General features: G+C 50.1%; 1 protein-coding gene and 1 pseudogene across 2 annotated transcripts; one reads left to right on the forward strand and one right to left on the reverse strand.

The window, feature by feature from the left end:
* The first annotated feature begins 1,016 nt into the window (after nucleotides 1–1,016).
* On the forward strand, nucleotides 1,017–26,453 carry WDR91 (WD repeat domain 91). 2 transcript variants are annotated; one of them, XM_027538927.1, is made up of 15 exons: nucleotides 1,017–1,201; nucleotides 2,542–2,721; nucleotides 3,297–3,504; nucleotides 5,177–5,259; nucleotides 6,242–6,372; nucleotides 7,758–7,923; nucleotides 16,249–16,404; nucleotides 18,119–18,312; nucleotides 18,783–18,933; nucleotides 19,544–19,638; nucleotides 19,779–19,947; nucleotides 21,395–21,503; nucleotides 22,277–22,389; nucleotides 23,618–23,815; nucleotides 25,922–26,453. In XM_027538927.1, the coding sequence occupies exons 1-15, from the start codon at nucleotides 1,079–1,081 to the stop codon at nucleotides 26,084–26,086; spliced, it is 2,241 nt and encodes a 746-aa protein (XP_027394728.1). In that variant the 5' UTR covers nucleotides 1,017–1,078; the 3' UTR covers nucleotides 26,087–26,453. The 2 variants fall into 2 exon arrangements, with proteins under 2 accessions (XP_027394728.1, XP_027394729.1); XM_027538928.1 differs by lacking the exons at nucleotides 22,277–22,389; nucleotides 23,618–23,815; nucleotides 25,922–26,453 and adding an exon at nucleotides 21,980–22,270 and having other exon boundaries at nucleotides 1,029–1,201.
* On the reverse strand, nucleotides 20,442–20,560 carry LOC113891967 (annotated as a pseudogene).
* Nucleotides 26,454–26,866: the final 413 nt, after the last annotated feature.

Genomic DNA, 26,866 nt, shown 5'->3' on the forward strand with positions numbered 1-26,866 from the left:
CAATGCATGCCAGACACATGGGCTAACACATGATTGGACATGTGGATACATGTTTGTATCTTTGAAAGCTTGCAACTTGAAGATTCATATGCAGGGGACTTACTGTACAGAAAGCCATACCATTAGAGAGAAGGGAACAAACCTTGCAATTTACTGATGGGCTGTTTACTGTGCTAAGCATTTTACATACATTATCTTATTACATTTTCATTATTACTCTGGAAGGTAGGTGGAAAGTGAGGCTCAAAGATATTGAATATTTCCCTGCTTATATGCACTTTATAAAAATGTCAAAAAAGCAGTAAAAATTAGGAAGTAAAAGTCCCTCGGAGTCTCACCTGGGAGAGGAAACAACTACAAGCGATTAGTGTGTGATCTTCCTGAATTTGTAAAATGTACACAAAAGCACTCATCTCTCCCCCACTCCTTTCCTCAAGAAACTGGGATCATATTATACATTCTGTTCTGAAACTTGCCTTTTTTTTTTTCTTTTCTTTTCTGGTAACAGTGTGCTTTGATTGTCTTGCGGTATTGATAAATCTTATTAATGAAACTAGGTTTTGGGGGGAGGTTAGAGCTCCCTGATAACACCTGGTTGTGTGATTTCACACAAGTTACTTTGCCTCTAGGACGACAGTTTCCCCCATTTGTAAAATGAGGGCAGGCAGAGCACAGAGGATTCGGCGCTGTAATGCCAACGATCAGGGCATCTCAGCCCCCAGCCCGCCTCGTGACTATCTGGGATAATCTCCAAGGTCCAGCCCTACTTGACTTGGACGGCAGCCGCCCCTTTCAATAACTCAGATGACACAGCCGCCGCCAGCGCTGCCAGTAAAACCCAGCTAGCAGTGCTGCTTTCTTTCGCTCTTTGAGCTGGGTGATAGTGACGAGGGCAGCTGGGCGGGTCCGGGGGCGGGGCGGAGGCGGGGCCATAGGCGCGCGGCGCGCAATGCGTACGCGCTGGTAGGCCGGCCTCGGCGTGACGGGCCGGTGCTCGCGCCCGGCCCCGCCCCGCGCGGCCTTAGCTCCGCCCCTTCGTCCCTCACCCGGCGCAGCCCCTCGCGGCGCTGGCGCAGAGATGGCGGAGGCCGTGGAACGCACTGACGAGATGGTCCGAGAGTACCTGCTCTTCCGCGGCTTCACGCACACTCTGCGGCAGCTGGACGCCGAGATCAAGGCGGATAAGGAGAAGGGCTTCCGGGTGAGGAGCCGGCGAGCGCGGCGCGGGCAGAGGCGGCCCCGAGGGAGCCAGGAGCTGGCTGTCCCCCAGCACTGCCCTCCGGGGCGGGAGCGGCGCTGTCACCGCGCCAGGGGGATCATTGCCATCAGTGCGTCCGGCACTCGCTTGACAGATGAGGAACTGAGGCCCTGAGAGGGGACGTGACTTGTCTGAAGTTGCCAGCGAGTCAGGAGCATTGCCGAGGCCGGAGCCCAGGTGCCCTGACTCCTGGTCCAGGGCTCTGTTCTTCACCCCAGTCTCCCAGCAGGTGCCGGCCAGTCATTGGCTGGATGGGGATGAGGTTTGAGGAGCTATGGCTGGGTAGACGTTTGGGTTTGGGGAACAGAAATATTCTAAAGTCGGCTTCCAGTGGCATTGGGAGCAAAGGGGTCTGCAGCCCGTGTTGAGCTAGGTATTTGAAATGGCTTTGTCAGTGACCCATTGGCAGTTTTGCTTCACCTCTGAGGAAGACCTTGTTGTACATTTGAAAACATAACTTTGCTCAGACATGATTTTCTGTTGAGTTCTTGGAAGTTATATGTGTGTGATTTGTGTGTATGTCTGCTGGCTTCAGTTGGCGTTGGCAGGTGAGTTGAGAGAGGCAGTGAGCTAGCAGCAGAACACCGGAGGGGAGTTAGGAGACCTGGGTTCTTGTCTTGCCAAAGTTAGTGGCTACTTGGTGGTGGCTAAAGCAAATCATTTCAGCTCTCTGAGCCTCAGTGTCCTGATCTGTAAATGGGGTGGGGGGGGGGGGTGGGTGGAGGTGGTTTAGAATGGTATCAGTATTCAAAACCTGTTCCTTCTTGTGTCCTCCGATATGAGTGCTCCTCACAAGGAGGGGACCCCTTTTGGCTGACACTCTCAGCAGCTGCCAGGGCTTTAGTGGTGCTTAGAGGACTTGAAGGAAACAGTATATCTAACATAAGCCTTGGAATCCTGGAATGGAGGAGGAGCATGGAGGTTGTCTCACTCCCTCTTTTTTGCTTTCTGAAGTCTTAGGTCACTAAGACCGGAGAGTTGAAGTGACATTACCAAGGTGGTTGAATAAATTAGAGCCAGGTCCAGGCCCTGGACTCTGTCTGGTTCCTGGACCTGAGTGCTTTTACACCTGAAATTTCCATGTTTGCCAAAGGGTAGAAACGCATATCTAACATTAATAAAAAAAACTTGAAACCTATTATGTTACAGTGTTTTGAAAGTTTTATAGATTGCTAACTTAAAGGAAAAAAAATTGAAGCATCCAGAAGCTGCAGCAAGAGGAAAAAAGTATTAACTCTGTGGCGTGAAGAGAGAACTCCCTTTTCCATCACATCTTTCTCCAGGTGGACAAGATTGTGGACCAGCTGCAGCAATTAATGCAGGTGTATGACCTGGCTGCTCTTCGGGATTACTGGAACTACCTGGAGCGGCGGCTCTTCAGCCGCTTGGAGGACGTGTACAGACCCACCATCAACAAGCTGAAAACCAGCCTGTTCCGCTTTTATCTCGTCTACACAATCCAGGTGTTTCTGGTTCAGGGATCTCTTGGTGGAGAAAATTCTTGAATCCAGAAATAGATTTTCTTTTAACGCCTAGGGACAGCTCTTCTCTGTTACTCAGAAAGGGTGGAACAGTCACAGTGAAAATTATTTTTGACTGTTTTCCAATTTTTTTTTTCCCCTTCTCATCTGTAGATCATCTGACTTATCTTCCTCATTCCTATTTCTCATCTTGTCTTAAGCACATTAGCCTGGGTGGTGTTTTGAAGAATATAAGAAGCTGGGTTAAAGTTTGAGTAAAAAGGTTATGACTGACTTGTGGGGTGGGGGATAGTAAATCACTTAGGTTATTTGAAAATCAACTAGGAATTAATTTTTAGGGTGGCATTTATCACTAGAGCTTTAAACAAGCTTCTTTGAAGTTATAAGGAACTTGAGAAAAGAGTGATGATTTCTTTTATGAAGAGTTCATAGATCACGTTTGGTGACTTGCTCAGGAGGCCAGTATTCAAAGGCTCTCTGTGATGTGGTGGTGAAGAGTCTCACCTCTGGCCTTCTGTCTCTCTCCTTTCTTTGCCACCTCTTCCATGTCTTGGCAGACAAACAGAAGTGACAAGGCTCAGGAGTTCTTTGCAAAGCAGGCCTCGGAGCTCCAGAACCAGGCTGAGTGGAAGGATTGGTTTGTCCTGCCCTTCCTGCCATCCCCAGACACCAACCCCACCTTCGCCACCTACTTTTCGCGCCAGTGGGCCGACACCTTCATCGTGTCCCTGCACAACTTCCTGAGTGTCCTGTTTCAGTGCATGCATATCCTATCAGTGGCCGGGGGGCTGGCAGCCCAGCCTGAGGCCAACCGACCACGAGATCAGCGGCTGCTGCCCTTAATGCAGTCATTTCTTCTACCAAACGCCCAAAGATCATCATGTTGTCACGTGATGGGGCTGGGCAGACTGTGGTTATTTTGATCTGGGAGGGTGGGAGTTGTAATTCTTAGTTCTGCTGCTGAATAGTTGACATGGGTGGGTGGGGAGACTGTCCTCGCAGTAGGGGGATAGGAGCCCTCAAGTAGGGCGGGGCCTCTCCCAGCAAGCACAGCGAAACCGACCGGCCTCCAGAGCACCCTCTGCGCATGCTCCATGCCCCCGCCCCAGGATTTCACTGGGCTTTGTTGGGGTTAGGTAGGGGGTGAAAACACTTCTAGGGCTGGAACATCGTTTCTGTGTTAGTGCCTGGGTCACTGTCTTCACAGGGACCTCAGGGTCCCTCAACTTGTCAGAGGACAGGGCAGCTTTAAGAATATGTGGAGAGATTTAGGAGAGAGAAAGGACATAAATAATTTCCAAGCCTACCTTATGTACCCTTTTGTTGTGGAAAGCTGGGGACATCCTCGCTCACTTGTGCTCTCTGGCAGGAACTCCCCAAGAGGAGAAGGGGGTCTGGTTTGAATGGGGCTGCCTGGTGAGTCACTGATAAGCTGGGCGTTGTGGAGGCCCACCCATCATTGCCTTTTGGTCTCTGGGAAGACCATCTTCTGGTGGAGGTAGGAAAGGAGTATCTCCTTTTGTGCTGGGGTGAGTGTGAATTACCCACGTTGGCCCTTTTTCTCCCCCTGCTGCCACTCTTCATCCTGAGGGCTTTCAGACAAAACTCGCAGGGGGCCCAGCCCAGAGGTAGTCAGGGCTTGACCCCGTGGGCCCTCCAGGGAAGCTCGCTGCCTGACTGAGGCCCTGCCAGCATAGTGCTCTTCTGGACTGAAGCTGTATGAGGTGGTTGGGAAAGACTGACACTGTGACCTCATATGTGGATCCTCCTAGGTGGCTCCTAGTCTGCAGAAAGCTTGCTTCTCAGCCTGAACCTTTGCCAGGGAGAGGCTCACCCTGAGGAGGGGAAAGGCGAGCAGCCAGTCCTTCCATGCAGCTGGTAGAGCAGCTGGCCATGTGCCCACAGATCCACTGGGCTGGCTTTTCGCTGAATGTTGCTAAAGCTTAGACTGAGTGTGAAGCCCTCAAGATAAACTCTTTACTGCTGGCATTTGGGAGAAAGCATCAGGTCTGGATGTATGTCCTCTGTGGGCTAGCCAGGCAGGTTGTCAGGTGTCCATGAGTCTGTCTGAACGAAGTCAGGCCAGACCCAGGGTCAAGGGAGAGACTGGTCATAAAGCTGTGAGAAGCCCACAGCACATTCAAGGGTGTTGCTGCAGTGTCTAGAGTGTTTGGAATGGCTTTTAATCGTTTTGCAGGCAGGCTTTTTCTTTTAAAACATGTTTATTGAATTGTGTTATTGCAGAGTTTGTGATAGAATATATATTTTAATTGGCATTTTTTCCCCAGCTTTGTTGGAATATAATTGACAATGAGACATTGTGTATATATATGTATATAAGGTGTAAAACTTGAGGATTTGGTGTATGTATGCATTGTGTCATGACCACCGCAGTCAAGTTGATTAAAAGGCAGGCTTATTCTTTAACTCGGTACACCGGTTCCTGTAATCCTGAACTTTGATGCGGAGTGCCAGAGGACCAACCAGGTTCAAGAAGAGAATGAAGTTCTGCGCCAGAAGGTTTGTTCTGAATGTCACTTGCTCCTTGGGAAGCACTTCTGCTTTTCATGTGTGAAATTAGGCAGTGGCGGTAGAGGGTGAGTCAGTAGAGGACAGCACTGGTCTCAGGGGGCAGTGAGTCACCAGAAAGGCAGGGTTGGGAGCTGTGACAAACCTCTGAAAACCAGAGGCAGGGTTGCTGTTTTAAGTCATAGCATGAGCAATGTAGTAACAGTCGTGAACTTTTAAGAGGAAAACGACTCTATGCATGGATGTCTCTTTGCAGCTAACCTGCTTGTATATCTCTGCTTCCCATTCCCAGGCCTGTTCCACTCATCCCCACATCTGTCTTGTTTATAGCCCAGATATGATTTAATTTTTCTCAGGTTTTTCTACTTTGGTAAAAGAACAGCTCCTGGGGAAGCTCACATTTGCCTTTCCATTTGCCTGAGCATTTCTCTACCCTTGAAATTGATGCACCATCAGAAAAGGGAGGATTTTTTAGAAAAAGGAAGCTTATAAGCTGTTTCGGTTTTGGGGGTTTAACGTTCTTAGGTTTGGGCCTGTGTGTATAATTATCTTCAGGGAAAAAGTAAAAAATGCTGACCTTCATTAAAAAAAAAAATTTTTTTCCACCTGAGTTCCAAAGTCTGGTTCTGTAGATGCCCAAGAGGAAAGCAGGAGTGGGTGGAGCTAGTTTTCTCAGTGAATTCGGGAAGAAGCAAGTCAAATGGTAAAAGGGAAGCAAGTCAAATGATAAAAAGCAAAAAGAAGTAGGTTCCATATTATCTAATGGTCTTTAGTTTTCTCACCTCCTTGTCATCAAGTCACACCAGCCTCACCTATCTTTCCTGCCTGCGGAGAGTGAGACGGGCTCCCCAAGGCTGAGGGCGAGTGGCCTTTGAGTCAATGTGGTTGGTTTTTGGACGTGATGTGTCTGATCTTCCCCAGGGAGGGAAGGCTAGCTGACATCCCCATCTCACTCACCCCCACCTCTATGTAGCTGTTTGCACTGCAAGCCGAAATCCACCGACTGAAGAAAGAGGAGCAACAGCCAGAGGAGGAAGAGGCCTTGGTCCAGCACAAATTGCCTCCTTATGTCTCCAACATGGACCGCCTGGGGGACTCAGAACTGTGAGTGTGTGCCGTGCCCCTCCTCGCTCTGTCCCCAGCGTTCTCCCTTCCTCCTGGTGATGCCTCCAAATTGCTAGGAACCTCCTGGGCTCCCACTGTTCTAGTCTGAGTTTTCTGTGTCTCTGGGCCTGACCAGAGGCAGGGGAACTACAGGCTCTGCCAGGAGCTTGCACATCCAGGTGTGTGCAGCCTGGGTTAATACACGCAGCTGTTGTCGTGAAGCCCTGGGAAGTTTCTGTGCTCTGAAAGGAGCGCCTCGTGGATGTCAAGATTGCCCACGCATTTCTCCATAGAAGCATGCTCTTGTCTCAGGGTTCAGAGTGGTAGGCAGGTTGGGAGAGAGGTATTTGAGCAGCCTTAAAAAACAGCCATTGAAAGCCAAAGACCCAGATGATGATGATAATAGCAGTGAAAGAGACCGCAGGCACCACCGGTCCCAGGATCAGTGATTGGTGAGTCAGGATGCAAACCCAAGTAGTCAGATTCCAGATCTTCCTGTGGCCCAGTCCTGCAGCAGATGAAACTGCTCTGGTTTCTTAGCTAGTGCCTGCTGATGGAAGTAAAGTGCAAGCCAAAAATCGAACTTAAAAACTTTCAGTAGCTAGGGACGGGGGAGCCTGGTGGGCTGCCGTCTATGAGGTCGCACAGAGTAGGACACGACTGAAGCAACTTAGCAGCAGCGGCAGCTATCTTAAAAAAGGTAAATTTTAATGATATTTATTATTTAGCCCAGGCTTCCCTGGTGGCTCAGATGGTAAAGAATCTGTCTACAAGGTAGGAGAATCCAGGTTTGATCCCTGGGTCAGGAAGTTCCCCTGGAGAAGGGAAAGGCAACCCACTCCAGTATTCTTGCTTGGAGAATTCCGTGGACAGAGGAGCTTGGCAGGCTACAGTCTGTGAGGTCTGACACTCGTGTCAGCAGAGTCTGACACTACTAAGCGACTTAACACTTTCCGTTTTATATAGCCCAACTCTTTCAAAGTATCATTTCAACATATAATGAATATAAAGTATTCATGAGCTATTTAACAGCTCTTTTTCATGCTAAATCCGGAATTCCAGTGTGGATTTTATGCCTGCAGCACTTCTCCATTTGGACTGACCACATCTCAGGTGGTCAGCACCACATGTGGCCAGTGGGCAGTAGACAGCTCTGCTCTGAGCTTTACCACGGCCCTCAGAGCCACAGCCTTCCCCGTTGTGCCAGGTAGGCTGCGAGCTCCCTTTGTGAAAGAACACCAAGCATCGGGCCGCCTTAAAGCCCAGATGTGCAGACCTGGCCGTGGCTCTGGTTACTAGCAGCATCCATAGCCCACACGGTGCGTGCCCGGGGTCTCCCAGGTCCCATCCAGTGCCGTGACCTTGTGCTGTGTCTGCTTGTCCAGAGCCATGGTGTGCAGCCAGAGGAACGCCTCCCTCTCCCAGTCGCCACGCGTGGGCTTCCTGTCCTCGCTGCTGCCTCAGAGTAAGAAGAGCCCCTCAAGGTTGTCGCCTGCCCAGGGCCCCCCTCAGACTCAGAGCTCGGCTAAGAAGGAGTCCTTCGGCAGCCAGGTAGGTGCAGGGCCTGCCTTTCTAACTCTCGCCAGGAGGCCTCCGACACCCCACGCATCACCCACGTGAAGACTTGCCTACCCTCCCTTTGGACCTGCAGGTGGGAGGGTGGATGGTGACAGGAGGAAGTGTGTTCTGAAGGGTCCCTTCCCCTTTCTCATCATTTCCTCTAACTCACGTGTGCTTATGGCTAAAATTTGGTTATTCAAGCATGAATTCAAGCGATTCTGGACTTTAAAATTTTTTGGTGATAGGAAGTAGTGTGTAGATAAAGAGTAAAGTTCTAGATCAGTGTGGTATTTCTTTTACTACAAGTTCTTATTTTCTGATACTACAAAGGATTTTTTTTTTTCTTTCATAAAAGCTTGCAAGAGAATTTCTTTTATGCCAGCATATGTCCAAAACTGACTAGTTTTCCGAGCGGAGATGGTCAGAATTCATTGCTTTCAGAAATGCTGGCCAGAGTGAAGCTTTCACAGATCCAGAGTTATGCTTTATTGCTTGGGTAGGGACTGTTTCCCTCTCGAGATTTTTATTGCAGATACAGTAGGTTGTCTTCATCTCTGCCTCCCTCTCCTGCTGCCCTTGGGCTGAGAACAGTTGCAGGTGACACAGCAGCATGGGGCTGCCTGGGGAGACGGGGCTGTCCACGCTGCCACTGGGACGCAAGGGCCTTTAGCACAGCATGTGGATTTCATACTGTTCCTCAGTGCAGATGCTGAGCAGGACATGGGGGAAGAAAAAGCATGGGCTTCGGACTCAGGCAACCTTGTTTAGCATCCTTGCTCACATCTCCCCGCCCACTTGGCATGGGAATGATAAGAGCATTTACTCCCTATGGGGAGAGGTATTTGAGTTGAAATGAGAGCCCTCGGTATATGCAGTGCCTGGCAGATTATGAGCTCACAATACGTTGTAGTTGTTGTAGCTGGGAAGGTTTTAGCCTGTAATAGATGATGTATGGAGTGCTACATCCCTTGGAATGTACATGAAATGATGAAATTCAGTTTCATTAACTTGAAAGAAAGCATGGAGATGGGGTCTTTGTGCTTTGGCCTGTGGCCATATCTTTACATGTTCAGGCACTAAACTGAGGGTGAAATGGGATTGGAAATGTTTGTGAGGTTCCTATTCAGGAGACAAAGGTAAGAAGGTGTAATTTGCAGCAAATGTTCCTTACTTTACCTTTAAAATTTATTCAAACAAAGCTTCTGGCATGTTAACAGAGCAAAGGTAGCACTCTTTCCATGTCCTGGATATAGACGATAAATGTTCTCAATCTAAAAAATCCAGTGGTTGGCTCACTTGTTTTTTTTAATGATATATTTGACTCAGCAGTGATGTTTCAGCTCCAAAAATAACTAGTATATCTGAGATTCAAGAAAATCATAGAATTTAGAGTTGGAGGAAGTTTAAAGGTCATCTGGACCACCTCCTATTGGCCGGAGGGTGGGCCAGATGACCTTTATTTGATTGATTTCCCCCTGTGCTGGGGAGCTCACTGCTTGTGTTTGGTGGGGGGCGGGGGGGGTTGGCCTGTTTGAAAGTTGTTAGTTGAAGCCTCTGTGATTTTCACTCATAGGTCGTAGTTTTGCCTTCAAGCTGCATAGAATAAGGCTTCTTTCTGTCTTTTCCATGCTAAACACTATGGTCATTCCTTCCTTTCTGCCCTATTTACCCATGTGGCGTGATTTCTAGACTCCTCACCATCCTGGTTCCCTTCTTTTGGAGGGACATTCTAATTTTTTAACTCCCCTATATGGTTGATGGCCAAATTCGAGTTTACAATTCAGGATGCTCTCTTACCAATACCAAATGCTGTTAGTTATATGATCACTTCCTCTGATTTTAATGATATATTGCTTTTAACTCAATAGAAAATGACTTTTTTTTTTTTTTTTTTTAAATAAGCCTGGGTCAGGAAGATCCCCTGGAGAAGGAAATGACAACCCGGTCCAGTACTTTTGCCTGGAAAACCCCTTGGACAGGGGAGCCTGGCGGACTACAGTCCATCGGGTGGCAAAAGAGTCGGATATGATGTAGTGACGAAACAACAGTTGTAAGCCTCAGTCATATCAGCATTTTTCCCCCTGTGATCGGCCCCTGTAACTGTTGTTGTTAGCACTGAAAAGTTTACTACATCATAGACGTAAAGTCTACAGTGATACATTCTCTGTGCTTTCACTCTGAATCTGGGGGCAAAATTTTGCAAGTAGCTGTAAACCCACAGTTCCCAAGCTCTTCTGGGCTCTCTGTTATAGAAACCCCCTCAGGCACCTCCTCAGCAGGCTCCCCAACTGCAGTGTCACCCCATCCTCCCCTCCAGTTACAGTTTCACTCCTTCCACACCCGCTCAGTCGCCTTGCGACTGCGAGGGGGAGTTATGGTTATTACAGAGATAACCTCTAATTGACGGTAATGTAAAGAAAGCAAAGCGTCCACAGACTTGTATATTTGTAACTCTTATTAGTATCAAATTATCCTATAGCTCCCATGACATCAGCAGGAAGAATGCTGCCCCTGGGGCCGTTTCCATGGATCTCAGCAGGATGGGGAAAAGGGAGTCCCCCTCCCCATCTTTGATTCTGTAATTTCTCTGTTACTTGGGCCTGTCTTCTGGGTAGCTTTTTTTGCCTCAGGTGAGGCCAAACTACTAGAACTTGTTTTCTGTTCCACTTGGACGATTGCCTGGTAAGTCTATTCAGGCTGCCGAAAACGAATTTAGATCCTTCTCTGGAGTGAGAGGAGAGAAGGTCAGATGATAAAGCAGGATAAAGGTACCTCTCTTGAACTGTAGGAGACAGGTAGATTATGATAGATTGGGACAATATAATTTGGACTGTTGGAATGTTACATGAATCCAGTAGTGAAGATTTTTTATAAAGTTTGCTCTTAAAATAAAACTTGGAATTACTGGGTGTGTCCCAGTGAACATTTACTTAAGTCATATGCCTTTGTAGCTGGACACAGGTTTACTTTACCTACTTATTCAGGTGTTTGGTGGATAGCTGCACTCATCAGCTTTTAGTGTGCTATTGTTTTTTGTTGATGTTTCCCCTTCTCTTGTATGGGGATTCCCTTGTGGCTCAGCTGATTATCTTAGATACAGTTTAAAGAGAAGCTCTAAGTAGGATCTGCTAGGTCACGTTTAGGTCTATAGCTCTCTTGGTATAAATTACCCTATCGTTATAAAGATAGTTTTTCTTATTTATATGTTAACACCTGTTTGAATTTTCATTTTGGAGTCCTTTCCAGCCTGTAATACACTGGACAGCTTCCTTACCGTCTTGACTCAAGAAGGAAGTACTGCTTTTGTTCTTCCTAATGTTGTAACATACTTGCTGGGGAAGTCTTACAAGTGCCTTTTGTGTCCGCTGGAGGAATTTGAAGTCTATCTTAAGCCCCTCTATTCCATCCACTTGGGCCAATTGAATTGGGTACTCTTAACACCACCTGTTTGGAGAGAAGGCAATGGCACCCCACTCCAGTGCTCTTGCCTGGAAAATCCCATGGACGGAGGAGCCTGGTAGGCTGCAGTCCATGGGGTCGTGGAGAGTCGGACACGACTGAGCGACTTCACTTTCACTTTTCACTTTCATGCATTGGAGAAGGAAATGGCAACCCACTCCAGTGTTCTTGCCTGGAGAATCCCAGGGACGGGGGAGCCTGGTGGGCTGCCGCCTGTGGGGTCGCACAGAGTTGGACACAACTGAAGTGACTTAGCAGCAGCAGCAGCAACACCACCTGTTAGAGGAAAAGACACCGTGTATCAGGTGTAGCAGGTGAGTAAGGACAGACAAGCATTCCACCAAGTGCCTGTGCCTGTTCTGCAGCCTTCCCCACCTTTGGCCCCAAAGTGGGATACCCCTGTAGTCTGTGTACTTTCCCGGGGCATGCACACAGTAGTAAATGGATGCTTTTCCCTTTTCTTTTCTTCTCAAGTATCCAGTATAAAGATTTCTTGGTCAGGCTGATAAGTCTGAATCATAGTTGTGCCAGGCTAGTTTGCTTGCCAGGATCCCACTATTTTGAAAAACAGCTGTCAACCCAGGAAGCTGATCTTCCTCCTCTCAGCACTGATTTTGTAGCTAGCTATGGGGTTCCCATTGCCACCTTTGTGGTCCAGAAAACATGGCCTTTACTGCCAGCTCTTTTATCTTTTCTATCAGAATGGTAGAGCCTTTGGAGATGTGTTTTGGAATTCATTTCTAGTTTTATTGAGTCCTGTTTTTTTTCTTAGTAAATCAAGCTAAAGGTTTGTCTATTTTGTTTGACTTTCAAAAAACCAGCTCCTGGTTTCAATGATCATTTCTATTGACTCTCTTTTCTTTTTTAAAGATTTATTTATTTATTTTTATTTTTGGTTTTGCTGGGCTTCATTGCTGCATATGGGCTTTCTCTGGTTGCAGAGAGCGGAGGTTTCTCTTCTTTTGGGGCACAGGCTCTCGGCTTGTGGGCTTCAGTCACTGGGGCTCATGGGCTCTACAGTGCAGGCTCAGCAGTTGTGACGCACAGGATTAGTTGCTCCATGGCCCGTGGGATTTTCCTGGACCCGGGATCGAATCCATGTCCCCTGTATTGGCAGGCAGATTCTTAACCACTAGACCACCAGGGAAGTCCTCTATTGACTTGTTAATCTATTTCTTTGTTTTCCTTTCTGATCATTGTTATTTCCTTCCTTCTGTTAACTTTGGGCTTTGTGTATTCTTCTTTTTCTAGTTTCTTGAGGTGTACAGTTAAGTTGTTTACTTGAAATCTTTCTTTCTTCCTAATGCAGGTGTTTATTATTAGAAACTTCCCTTTTAGAATCAGTTTTGCATAGGTTTTGGTATATTGTGTTTCCATTTTTACTTGTCTCAAGACATTTTTTGATTTATCTTTTGGTTTCTTCTGGGACTCATTGGTTGTTCAGGAGCGTGTTGTTCAGTCTCCATATATTTATGAACTTTTTAGTTTTATTCTTATAATTGACTTCTAGTTTCATCCATTGTGATGCTTGCTATGACATTAATCTCCTTACATTTATTAAGGCTTACATTTATTAACATATGATCTATTCTGGAGAATGTTACATGTGTGCTTGAGGGTGGCATGTTCTGTAAATGTTTATTAAGTTTACCGGGTCTAATGTGCAGTTTAAGGCCAGTGTGCCCCTAGTGATTTTCTGTCTGGATGATCTCTTCATTGGTGAAAGTAGGCTATTTAAGCCTCTACTATTGTTGTATTGCTGCCTATTTCTCCCTTCAGGTCAGTTAATATTTGCTTTATATATGAGGTGCTCTGAGGTCAGGTGCATAAATATTTGCAAATATGATGTCCTCTTGTTGAAATGACCCTTTTATCATTATAAAATGGCCTTCTTTGTCTCTTATTTCAGTCTTTGGCCTAAAGTCTCTTGTCTGGTATAGTATAGCCTATAGGGGTTTTCCAGGTGGCACAGTGGTAAAGAAATCTGCCTGCCAGTGCAGGAGAGGCAGGAGACACAGGTTTGACCCTGGCTTGGGGAGATCTCCAGAAGGAGGAAATGGCAACCCACTGCCAAATTCTTGCCTGGAAAATTCCATGGACGGAGGGGCCTGGCAGGCTACAGTCCATATGGTCGTAAAGAGTTGGACATGACTGAGCAACTGAGCCCGTTATAGCCTCCCCTGTGAAGTTCCTTAGTCTGAGCAGTTTGCCTTCTGGATCAGTCAGAAGGAATAAACGGATGTGTGTAATGAAGGTTAGCAGCCTTGGATCACCTGCTAGGGAGTGAACCACCCCCCACTCCACCACCCACCCTGGACCATGTGAGGGATCATGGTTCACTCAGGACCACGTGTTACTTTTGGGAAGTTAAGAGAAGTCATCTTCCACTTTCTAAGACGAAGGGACCTGTCCAGAGCTCCTTGGACCATGGGATGCTTCTCCAGAATGGCCAGAAGCACTGAGAGAGGGGCCTCTCTTGGTTGTTAATTAGATTCCAGGATTATGACATTCCTTCTTCTCTTTTCTATTCAGGGTCACTTTCTTTCATGTGCTTCCATCATGGTTTTGCTTTTTCAGGTTTTTCAGAGCATGGGGCCACTGTCAGATCTGGGTGTGAATTACAGTTCTGTTGAGTTTTCCCTGTGTAGAACGAGAAATTAAACCTCTCTACACAACTGCTCCCCATCTTAAAATAATGCCTTATCTTTAAGGGAATGTTTGTAAGATTCTTAGCGTGGTACCTTACATATGGTAAATGCTCAGTGAGTAATATATATTGACATTATTGTTGTTGATTTTCTTCTTAGTTTATTTTTTTAAAAATCTTGACTAAGAAATTTACTGTTCCCCAAATAAGTCAGAATTCAGAGATCAACCACTCTAGAGAAACTATCTGTGACAATCACAAGTACTTGGAGGTGTAATAAACACCTTCAGGTACCACTGGAGGTCGCTTCAGTCAGAAAAACAAAACTAACCAACCCTGTGTATGTCAGCCACAGTTAGGCTCCTAATAGCCTTTAAAATTTCCTTTCTTAACTGTTCATATGACCTCAGGGTCCCAGGGAATCTATGTCAATCATTTAAAGTTGTTTGGTGTTAACATAAAATATAACAAGTAGAAGAACTAAAAGGCCACCTGTAGACTTTGGTTGAATTTATTCTCTTTGCTTAGGACTTGTGTACAAATGATTTGTGAGTATGTTGGTCTCAAACTGAGTGGCTATTGGTATCTATATCCCTTTGCTAAGAGTGTAAAAAAAAAAAAAAAAAAAAGGAGAGGGGGTAGGAGTGTGAGCATCATAATTTGTGGGAATTAGATTAGAAAAAGAGAACCCAGGCAGATCATCTGGAAAGGTGATTAGGTGGCAGCTCCTTTTTAAAAAGCTCTAGATTAGAAATCTTCAGTCTCTATGGGAGTGGGGTGGGGATTATATACTCAGTTGTGTCCAACTCTTTGTGGTCTCATGACTGCAGCTCGCCAGACTCCTCTGTCCATGGGGTTCTCCAGGCAAGAATACTGGAGTGGGTTGCCATGCCCTCCTCCAGGGCATCTTCCTGACCCAGGGATGGAACCCATGTCTCTTGTGTCTCTTGTATTGGCAGGCAGCTTCTTTACCACTAGTGCCACTTGGGAAGCCCCAGTTAGTTGCTCAGTTGTGTCTGACTCTTTGCCATCCCATGGACTGGAATTCTCCAGGCAAGAATACTGGAGTGGGTAGCCATTCCCTTCTCCAGGGGATCTTCCTGACCTAAGGATCCAACCCGAGTCTCCTGCATTGCAGGCAGATTCCTTATTGTCTGAGTCACCAGGAAAGCCTGGGGTGGGAATTAACTGAGTTCATTTGCTGTAACGTTGGTTGACTTTATCTCATTGCTATCAAAAGGAGCCAGAAGATCCAGTTTCTCTCTTGTCCAGTTTATTCTGCCCCAAAGTCCTTGAGTTTCCAACTATTTCTGTTAAAAGACTTTATGGTTGCCCAGTAATCATTTCCAAATACCTCAATATTTGTTAACATTGACTGGCTTAGTCATGCCCTTGGCCCAAAACAAGAGAGGGTATTGTGTGTCTTTTTCCCCTGTAGAGGGGTGATTATATTTTGCGTAATTTTTTTTCCTATTGCTGAAACACATTGTTGCTTTTAAATATAACACCAGCATAGGGCCTGATCTGCCTCATAACTGTTGCTTCGCTAAGTGCTAACTAAACTAAATAAAGTTAACTGTTGCAGATTAGATCAGGAGGATATGTGTGTATCTACCTCCAGGCAGTAGATGTGGCAGGCAGAAAAGTGCTGAGGAGTTGTCCTCTCAGGATGGGGGAGTGGAGAACAGGAAGGAGGAGGTGCAGACTGCTGGTGTTTTGCCCTTGACCTTGCTCATGGGCTGAGATAATAACATGTTTTTTTTCTTAATATTTATTTATTTAGATTTGACTGTGCTGGGTCTTTGTTGCTGCGTGGGCTTTTCTCTAGTTGCAGAGAGCAGGGGCTACTGTGTAGCTGCAGGGTGCTGACTTCTCATTGTGGTGGCTTCTCTGGTTGCGGAGCACGGGCTCTAAAGCACGCAGGCTTCAGTCCTTGCAGCTCCCGGGCTCTAGAGCACAGGCTCAATAGCTGTGGCACACGGGCTTAGTTGCTCCCCAGCATGTGGGATCTTCCCGGACCAGGGATCGAACCTGTGTCTCCTGCGTTGGCAGGTGAATTCTTTACCGTTGTAACAGCAGGGAAGCCCGAGATAGTAACACTCAGCATGGACAGGGAGGAGCCTTACATAGGACTACTTGGCTCCTGCTCCCCTCCTTGCCCAGGCCCACGTGAGAAAACACATTTCACAGACTGGTGTCTCATCCTCCAGACCACCAAGGGCAGGGAGCCGGCCGGCGCGCCCAAGGACGGGAAGAGCCTCTTCGGTGGGCTGGCCCCTGGGGAGTCCAGCTGGTCACAGCACCGGCAGCGGCGCCTGCAGGACCACGGCAAGGAACGGAAGGAGCTCCTCTCCATGACTTTGCAGGTGCAGCTTGGCCTCAGTGTCTCAGGAACGCCCATGGGGACACCCCACAGACCCTCCTCCGTGGTGGAGAGCCATGGGATATGGCAGCGGGGAGGGGTGGTGCAGGGCCTGCTCTTACCTCTCTTGATGTCTTTTGCTGTGCGTTGTGTGGTTTTGCCTAACTGGCTTTAACCACTTGCACTTTGGTGGTTTTATTCCAGAATAATCTGGTTTTCCAGTGATCCCTTTTCCCGATGTAGTGTTGCCCTAAACAGGGGCCATAAAATGCTGGCCTCTGAAGATGTCCAGAAGACGAGCTCTGTGAACAGTGGGTTTGGGACCCCCTGTGTGCTCTGTCCTTCCCCATGTTTAACCGTGCCTGTTAGTGTGCTCATGTTACGGGTGCTCGGAGTCCGGGGAGAGGGTCCCCTGGGTGTAACCCAGCATCGCCCAGACTCGCTCAGTCACGGGCCTTTTCTCTGCACTCCCTGCTGGAGTCGCTGCCCTGAGGGCCATGTGCCCACAGGGCTGCCGTGCGGCGGCCCCGGCCCTTGCCAGGCTGGGTTCAGAGACTTCTTACCGGTGAATGTGGGTTGGGCTTTCCCTCCCTGGTAGTATAAGCTGCTGCTGCTTCAGTGAAATACTCGGGATTGAAGGCAAAGCCCCAAGGGATTTACTGCCTTGTCACCTTGTTGACCGTTTCTCTCCTAATCCAGGCTACTTGCCTGTTTTAAAGGCATTTTGGGGGTTAGCAGCCCTGAACTTGTTCCGGTCCGATGGCATAGAGCCTTCTGGCTTGCATCTCAGGTCCTTCTGGGCTGTAGGATTAAAGGTGCACCAGAGCTCAGCCACTCCCGAAGGCCCCTCTGAGCTCTGAGGTCTCTGTTCCTCTGTTCTTTTATTCTATTTTTTCTGTAAAACTGCTCTTTCTGGGTCCCTGAGGAGTGCTTCCAGGAATCTCCAGAACCAGGGGGGTGGTAGAGAGCACTCTGGCTGATGCTCCGTGGCATCACGGTTATGTCTAGATGAGCAGGTGGTAATCGTGGTGGCCAGCGGCCAGTGCCCTCAGGAGGCAGGGACGGACAGCAGCAGCCCCCTGGGTGGCAGAGTGTGTGGGTGCCATTTGGTGCCCTGCCTTGCTCTGGCTTAGTTGCTGTCCTCGGGCCTAGCCCATCACCCCAGTCTCTTGGCACCCCTTCCCAGGAGGAGGTGCTGGTGGGCGGCCAGGCTTACGTTGGATGGACCTGGCTTCACGTCGGCATCCCACCCCCAGGGCCAGCTCTTGATCCTAGGCAAGGTTACTTCAGCTTTCAGTCTTAGTTTCCACAGCTGTAAAATGGGTTACTAACAGGATCGCAGATGGTTGAGGGAGCACTACATGAGACAGTCGGTCGTGTTCGCAGTGCCTGGCGTGCAGTGGGCACTCCCTCCCTCACTGATTCTTGTTATCATTGGCCTGGTCTGTCAGGGTCGTGCGTGTCTTGGGTCTCGTCAGCTGGGACCGGGAGCCCGTGGCCCACACTTCCCTCCTCGTGGTCTCTGGGAAGGGGCTACCGGTGAAGCAGGCTCTTGGAGTTCAGAGCTCTTTCTTTTAGACCCCACAACCACCAAGATCCTCCCCCAAGGGCCGTGGCCTGGTGTCCTAGACACCCCCAGCCTGTCCCCAGACATGGGGAGCAGCTGGGCCCAGCGCTGACCCCTCACCTCTGACTTGTGCCCGCTTTGCTTGACGCAGTGTGCGGAGAAGAAGCCCGAAGCTGGTGGCCCAGAGGCAGAGCCCTGCCCGGAGCCCCACGTGGAGGCGCTGGAGACGCTGACGCGGGTGCCCACTGCGGGCCCTGAGGGTGGGGGGGTCCGCCCCGAGCAGCCGTTCATCGTGCTGGGGCAGGAGGAGTACGGGGAGCACCACTCTTCCATCATGCACTGCAGGTGGGTGCTGGCCGCTGGGGCGGGGCCTTGGGGGAAAAGGGGGTGGGCTCCCCGGGGAAGCCTGCGGTCTGGGGCTGTGCGTGTGAAGGCGTGGCAAGCAGGATGATGAGGGATAACAGAGATGCAGGTGGTGGGATGGCCCCAAGGGACCGTGAACTGTCAGAGGAGGGCTGGACAGCTGGCACTGGGGCTGTTGTTGGTCAAGTCAGCTCCTCCACTCCTTCTGATCCTGGAGAGTAACGTCCAGAGGGTAGGTGATGCCCAGTGGGCCCAGCGCATAATGGATGCTTTATGAGTAGTTCTCAGACAGATGAATGAATGACTATTTCTAGAAGTAGTCCACACCCGTCCTTGGAGCTTGGGCATCTCTCAGCAGGAGAGTCAGAAAAGGCAGTCCTCTGGGCCTGGGCTGAGGAGGGTGGCAGACTCAGGCGGGGATGCTAATGGCATGCCTCTTTGTCTCATCTCAGGGTGGACTGCTCGGGGAGAAGAGTCGCCAGCTTGGATGTGGATGGGGTCATCAAAGTGTGGTCCTTCAACCCCATCATGCAGACCAAGGCGTCCTCTATCTCCAAGTCACCGCTGCTCTCTTTAGAATGGGCCACCAAGCGGGACAGGCTGGTGAGTGGTCTTGCCCATGGCTGGACCTGTGGTCTTAAGTGAGGACCTACCAGGATTCTCCCCTGCTGCCCCAGCACCACGGGCTTGGTTGGGACTCCAAGCCGAGCCCCTGCGCTCTCTTCTCACTACGCACTCGAGGACCGCACCTCCAGGACTGTCCTGAAGGCAAAGATGGCCTCCTCTGTTTTTCCCGGAGACCTTTATAGGCCCAGAGCCAAAGCTGTCCCCAGGACATGCAAATGGGGCTGTCACCCAGACCCATGACTAGCTGAGGTCTCTGCCTATGGAGGTGGTGGTGGGCCAGGAACCAGTGGGCAGGACCAGGGCGGCTGGCATTGAAACTGGAAGACAGGGGGGTTGGAGGGCAGAGGGTCTCCTTGCCAGCTCAGCCTATGGTGATACCTACCTCCCATTCCACAGATTCCTTCAAGGTCAGCTCTAGTGTCTTTAATTTTTAAAAGAGGTCCATTTTAGCCGGTTTCCCCTGTACTACCTGGAGGAGTGGGGGTGGGTCACCCTGCAGCCTGCCCTCCACCCCATAGGGATGGGCCTCACCCTCCTGTGAGCCTCCCTGAGGGGGCCTGACCCTGAGCTGTCCCTCTTCTTCCAGCTGTTGCTGGGCAGTGGTGTGGGGACAGTGCGCCTCTACGACACGGAAGCCAAGAAGAACCTCTGTGAAATCAACATCAATGATGATATGCCCAGGTGAGCCAGATGCTGCTACCCCCAGTCACTGTGCTTGGTGGGCTGGTCTTGGCCGAGTCTCTAAGCCCAGCTCCCCCTTCCTTTGTGGGCGGGCAGAGTGCTGAGCTGGGCTCCCCGCCGACACCCCCTGTGTGTTGCAGGATCCTGTCTCTTGCGTGCAGCCCCAGTGGGGCCTCTTTCGTCTGCTCGGCTGCAGCTTCGAGCCTCACTGCCCACGTGGACGTGTTGGCACCAGACATTGGCAGCAGGGGCACCAACCAGGTTCCGGGCAGGCTGCTGCTCTGGGACACGAAGACCATGAAGCAGCAGGTAGGAGTTTCTCATGGTGCCCCGGGGCTGGGCGGGGCGGGGAGCACACAGGTCGCTCTGCCCACTGTTTCTTTGGTCTCTTCCCTCTTTGCTTGGAGCTCCTCACACTTTGATCTGTGAGATTTCAGAGCGTGTTGAAAAGTAGTAGTACTCCAGTTGGGCAGATTGCTGGCAACTGAAGTCATTCGGAAGGTGTGACAAACTTAGAATTCACACACAGCCTTCTAGTGGGCCCTTTTGGCTTAACTGAAAAATGTAAACATTTTTTTTAATATTTAAAACTCTTTTTTTTTGAGTAGTTTTGAAAATGAAAGTCGCTCAGTCGTGTCCAACTCATTGGGACCCCATGGACAGTCCATGGCAGTCTCCAGGCCAGAATACTGGAGTGGGTAGCCTTTCCCTTCTTCAGGGAATCTTCCCAACCCAGGGATCGAACCCAGGTCTCCCGCATTGCAGGCAGATTCTTTACCAGCTGAGCCACAGGGAAGCCCCAAAGCCTATAGCACCCAGTAATCCCAGGCGGTCTCCCATCCAAGTACTAAGCAGTTGTGACCCTGCTTAGCTTCTGAGATCAGATGAGATCGGGCGCGTTCAGGGTGGTGTGGCCATAGAAGGGGTGCTATGAGTAGTTTTAGGCTCACAGTAAAATGGAGAGGAAATTTCAAAGATTTCCCCATGCACGCTGTCCCCACACGTGCCCAGCCTCCCCTGCTATCAGTTTCCCTCACCGGAGCAGCACACTCGTTACAATCGATGCACCTACACGGACACATTGTAATCACCCCGGGTGCACAGTTGACATCAAGGTTCAGTCTTAGTGTTGTGTGTTCTTTGGGCTTGGACAGATGGGTAATGACATGTGCCCTCCTGCCCCATTCCATCCAGCAGACATCTGTACATCTGTCCTCTGGCGTCTCCGTTCTACCTTATCCCACCCAGTCTGATCAGGTCCTTTTTAATCTTATTATTTCCGCCTGCAGTGCAGGAGACCCTGGTTCGATTCCTGGGTTGGGAAGATCCCCTGGAGGAGGGCATGGCAACTCACTCCAGTATCCTTGCCTGGAGAATCCCCATGCACAGAGGAGCCTGGAGGGCTGCAGTCCAACGGGTCGCAAAGAGTCAGACATGACTGAGTGACTAAGCACATTTTCTGCTGAGGGCCTTTCTCAGGATTTTTAATTTTATGTTTACTTGTGTTTTCCATTTTTTTCATTGAATATTGAATACATAGAAGAGAATATTAAAATCACAGGTGTTTGGAATAAAGAGAAAACTGTAAAACGAGTACCTGCCTTGTCAGGGTTTAACAGTGGGACGCTACTGATCCTTTTTATGCTCTGGCGTGTCTTTCCTCAATCTTGGTCTCCTTCCCCCTTTCAGACAGAACCTGCCTTGGAATTGGTTTCCTATTGTCTCACATTTTAAATGTGGTTTATCCTTTTTGTAGCTCCAGTTCTCCCTGGATCCGGAGCCCATTGCCATCAACTGCACAGCCTTCAATCACAATGGGAACCTGCTGGTCACGGGGGCAGCTGACGGCGTCATCCGGCTGTTTGGTAAGCGACTGTGCTCACGGCAATCCTGGTCCCCTCGTCCATCAACCCAGGGAAGAGAGTTGGGTTTTTGCCAGCTGGACTAGAGGCTACTGTGAAACCCCGGTTCAGGATTCTCCTAAGAGAACTTAACTTCGGTCAGCGTCTGCTTCAGGACCCCCCTAATTACCCTGGTCCTGATCTGAGTCAGTGGACATGGGAGGGGATGGAGCTTAGCAGTCCTTCAGTCCTGAGCTCTTGAGTGATGCTGTCCTGCCCTCTTGGTATGGCCACTTCATTGTCCCTGTGAGAGCAGAAGGAGGGTGGGCTTTGGAGTCATCAGCATGTTCTTTAAAGCTCCTCACGCAGGCCTGCCCCAGGAGACCGGAACCAGCGCCTCTGCAAAGGCACCGCTAGGTGCTATATCTTTAACTGACCTCCAGGGCACCCTGGTGGGAAGTTACAGCGCCTTCCTGGGAAGGACTTCTGTGTCCTCCTAGACTTGCAGGCTCCACCCCAAGATTCCTGAACCTCACCTTTGACCAGTGAGAGAAGCTTTCATTTAAGACGGGTTAACAGAACACTAGGCACGGTGGAGGAGAGAACTAGTGAACTGAAACAGCCCATGCCAGCTCTTCACCACGGTCAGCTCTGTGACTCCTGTTGGTCCTGGGGGGCCCTCTGCCTTCAGCTCGGCTCCTGCCCAGCAGGCACAGGGAGGGTGCGGTGCCTCTGCCTACGGGCAGGTGCCTCCCCAGGGCCCGGGTGGGAACCCTAGCGGCATCTTGTTGCCTCAGACATGCAGCAGCACGAGTGTGCTATGAGCTGGAAGGCCCACTGCGGGGAGGTCTACTCCGTGGAGTTCAGCTACGATGAGAACACTGTGTACAGCATTGGCGAGGATGGGAAGGTAAGCGGGAGCGGGCTTTGGTCAGGAAGCTCCCTTCCTCTGGCTTAGTAGGCATCTAAGATTCTAGAGGGCCCCGCAATAGCACAATGGACTGAGTTCAGTCCTGACTGTACCTTTTACCAGTGCTGTGACCTGGGGCCTCTCTCTACTCAGTTTTGTCTTCTGTAAAACAGAGATGAAAATAGTAACCAGTCTCATAGGATCTTAGTGGGGTCTACATGAGTTCAGTTGGAGTCGACTGTCATGAAAGGGGAGGACCCACATCCTTTCTCCTGGTTGTAGCAGAAAGGACGCATCTCCCTGACCCACCCTGCTCGTGGGTTCCAGTGCGGCCAGGGTGTACTTGAGTGAGCTTGGTCACTGGGTGATCACAGCATGGGTGGGTAGAACTTTATAGGCCGGGGGGCTGGAGACAGCTGTGCCCATAGTTGAGAAACATAAAAAGGGAGCTGGGGAAGAAGGTAAAAATAAGTCCCCTCTTTTAGAGTCTCCCTGGAAGAATTCGTTAGGATCCCTGGGAAGGGAGCTGGGGCAGGCAGAGCTGGGATAAGGACTTACTTTTGTGTGTCCCCTCCTGGGCCTTCTGGATTGTATCCCTGTCCCCCTCTCTTATCCAGTGAAGACAGTCGTTACAAAATGCATCCTTCACTTGAAAACTCTTGAGAAAGGCTTTTTAAATCAGAGCTTGACTTGCTTCATCTGAGTTGAGTTCTCAGTCAGGAGGAGGTCACAGCAGGCAGCCTGGCCCTGAAGGAGGCCGAAGGGTGTTTGCGCTGTAGTCTCTGAGCTCGGCTTGTACTCCACTGCCCGTGTTCCATCGGCTGTGCTGCTGAGAAACTGGAAGTGTATTTGGGATTTAAGAAAAACCTAGCTAGGTTCTAACCCTACGAATAATATTAACAACAACAGTAGTAGTAACAATCACTGGAGCATTGCGCCAGCTCGAGCGATGGGAGTCCAGGCCGGTGCCTACACTCTTCTGCTCCTGACGTCAGGCCAAAGAGAAAGTTCCGACCTGGACATGATGTGTCTGACTCTTTCTAGATTTTCTTTCCTTCAAAATAAAAAAAATGCTTACATTGTGTCGGGAGGCATTGGGACTGGATGGTCATCTCCCTACCCTCCACTTCCTGGGGGCCACCTCACTACTCCCTGCACCCCGCCACCCCGCGGCCCTGCGCCCTGGCCACACCGCTGAGAGCCCTATACTCGTGCTTTTTGGGTGCAGTTCATCCAGTGGAACATCCACAAGAGCGGCCTGAAGGTGTCCGAGTACGGCCTGCCTGCCGACGCCACGGGCCCCTTCGTGCTGTCCGGCTACAGCGGCTACAAGCAGGTCCAGGTGCCCCGGGGCCGACTCTTCGCTTTCGACTCAGAGGGCAATTACATGCTGACGTGTTCTGCCACGGGGGGCGTCATCTACAAGGTACCTGGGGGCCTGGTGGGTGGCAGGGATGTTCCTCCCCAGAGGCCTGGGCGTGGTTGAGCTCGAGCCCCGTCCCTGTCTCTGTCCCTGCCCGGTGGCCATGGAGATGCCTCTGGCCTGGGATGGACAGCATCTGGGCCTCCCGGCTGCAGGCTGGCTCGAGGGAAACCGTGGGGATGGGAACGAGGGTGGCCTGCCTGTCCTCCTCTCTGCTCACCTATCCCTGCCCCTTGATGAGACTCTGCCCCTTTTCTGCCTGCTTCCCTGGGAATAAGAACAATTATAGAACATCGAGAACTAGGAAGAAGGGCTGTGTGTTGGTTTGGGTGAGTGCCCAGGGGGTCTGTTCCAGTTACTCTAATCTGGCCTAGATTTATTGTTTGATGAGACGTCCTGTGGGTCAAGGACATTACAAGCCACGGCTGGGATGGAAATTCAGGGGTGTGATGTGTCACATGGCAAGTACGTTGTCCACTCTGTTTTGTCCCTCAGTCGATCTGCTTGTCTTAACCGTCTCATCACAGCCTCTCTGGTTCATGCACCTTGTTTGTGTATATAATCGAGTGAAATTCTAAACCTCTCCATCTGGACTCGTCTTACCAAGTAGACGGGGGGATGAGGCTTTATGTTGTGGCCTGAGCGCGTAGTTCCGGTTCCACGTGAATGCAGTGGTGCTGTATCTGTAGGCAGAAGGAGTCACGGAGTGGGATGCTCTCTCTTGGGGGCTCACCGTCCACAGGCAGCCGTACCCCAGGGGTCAGCCATGGGTGGGTGTGGCCTTGGCACGGGCAGTGTACACCGGAGACACTGTGGCCCCTCTCCTGGTGCTCACACTCAGGTGAGAAGGAGACACAAGCATCAGTGGTGGGGACACTACAGAGCTGAGGGCTCAGAGGGGAGGAAGCCGGGTGGGGACCGAGGCCTTGGGGAAAGGGGCGCTCGGCTGTGGAGTCACGGCCTTTGGAGGAGGAGGAGGAAGGCGGGCCTTGGGGTCCCACGGGGCAGCAGGGAGCAAGAGGTGAGGGGGAAGGGGCTGCAGAAGTGGGAAGTCGGGAGCCTTCTTGACCTTAACAGTGGTGCCAGGGAGCCTGGGTTTACTCAACAGGGCTCCTCTTCTCTATAGATGAGGACGACTCGGGTGGCTCTTGCCCTCCCCTTGGAAATTAATTCCATAGTTTGTGTTTACTTATTTGTTTCAATGGATATTTTAATAAAAATCTTTTTTAAGCTTTATTGAGCTACAGTTGATAAATCACTCAATAAGCTATATGTTTAAGGTGTACAATGTGATGCCATCATATAAAGTTCCATAATTTCTTGTAATTGCTATTGGGAGATACTGTAAAGAGCTTTCTGTTTAAAGCCTAATTTTATTTCATTATTTAAAGACTTGGTTGAGTTCCAGGTGGGCTCTCCTTTTGCTCTCTGTATGATTGTGTGTGTGTGTGTGTATTGTTTTATTTTTGATCCTGTAGGCTTTGTCACTTGTCCTGATCAGTTCAGATCAGTTTGTAGTCAGACTTGCTCTTTAACCAATTAATGAGTTGAAAGCTTTCCCCGCCATATCCTTTAAAAATGTCAGTTCAGTTGTGTCCGACTTTTTGCGATCCCATGGACTGCAGCACACCAGGCTTCCCTGTCCATCAACTCCCAGAGCTTGCTTAAACTCATGTCCATTGAGTCAGTGATGCCATTCAACCATCTCATCCTCTGTCGTCCCCTTCTCCTCCTGCCCTCAATCTTTCCCAGCATCAGAGTCTTTTCAGACACCCACAGCAGGGTAAAGGTAGCAGAGAGAATTCTGCCTCTTAGAGTGTGTTCACTTCAGTTCAGTTCACTCAGTCGTGTCCTACTCTTTGCAACCCCATGATGTTAGGGACTTATTTCCCCCTTTGGTTGAAGGAATAAGTATAGTCAGGAAATTGAAGGTATTGCTGGTCCAAGTGGTGAAGCTGAGACTTTCTGGCCAGAGGAACATGTGTGCCTGGGCACATCCTGGGCTTGGGGTGGCAGTCCCTGGGCTCAAGGCAGTTTGCCCCTGGAAGTGGATAAACTGCATGTGTTTATGAGCAGTGCCTGATGATGTTGCCTCCTGTCCCCTTGCAGCTGGGCGGGGATGACAAGGTTCTGGAGAGCTGCGTGAGCCTGGGCGGCCACCGCGCCCCTGTGGTCACTGTGGACTGGAGCACAGCCATGGACTGCGGGACCTGCCTCACTGCCTCCATGGATGGCAAGATCAAGCTGACCACCCTCCTAGCCCATAAAGTCTGACGGGACCCGCCCCGAGGGTCACCCACAGAAGCTGTATTATCCTAGGATGCGGGCAGAGAAGACAGGAGAAGAGGAAGCTCCCCTCACGGCCCCCTGCCGGGTGGGCAGTCTTCTGGGAGAGGTTGCCTAAAGCGCTTGGGCACTGTCCAGAGACTCAACTGGAATGGGAGCCACGTGCAGTGGTGGCACATGCTCCCCAGACATGGGCTTGCTGGGTCTGCCAGGAGCGGGTTCCAGATGGCAGGGGAAAGCTCAGGAAGAAGGAGAAGTGTTGTGGTGGCTGCTCTGTTGGCCCAGAAGATATTGGAAGTATTTTGTATATATTTGCTCAGTTTTCTTTTTTAAAAAAAGAATGCTCTTGTGGTCACCTGGCCTCTCTTTCTGGAACGTGTGTGTGCAGCAGTGTGTCTGCCTTCACCTTTTGCCCTGGTGATGGTCATGGCAAGCCCAGGTCCCGTGCCCTGGCCCTGACCTCACCAGCCACGGGGTTGACCTTTATCAGAGGGTTGCTCTTGCTTCACCATAGAAATAGAACATCTTCTCTCTCCGGTTCCATTGGCCAACCAAGGTTTGTGCCATTCCTTGGTCTTTGGACTCGTGTCAAGGAAGCTATGGGCTTCCCTTGTGGCTCAGCTGGTAAAGAATCTGCCTGCAATGCGGGAGACCTGGGTTCGATCCCTGGGTTGGAAAGACCCCCTGGGGAAGGGAAAGGCTACCCACTCCAGTATTCTGACCTAGAGAATTACATGGACTGTATAGACCACAGGGTCTCAAAGAGTC

The sequence above is a fragment of the Bos indicus x Bos taurus genome, chromosome 4 (genome assembly GCF_003369695.1).
Source record: "Bos indicus x Bos taurus breed Angus x Brahman F1 hybrid chromosome 4, Bos_hybrid_MaternalHap_v2.0, whole genome shotgun sequence".
Taxonomy (NCBI): Eukaryota; Metazoa; Chordata; class Mammalia; order Artiodactyla; family Bovidae; genus Bos; species Bos indicus x Bos taurus.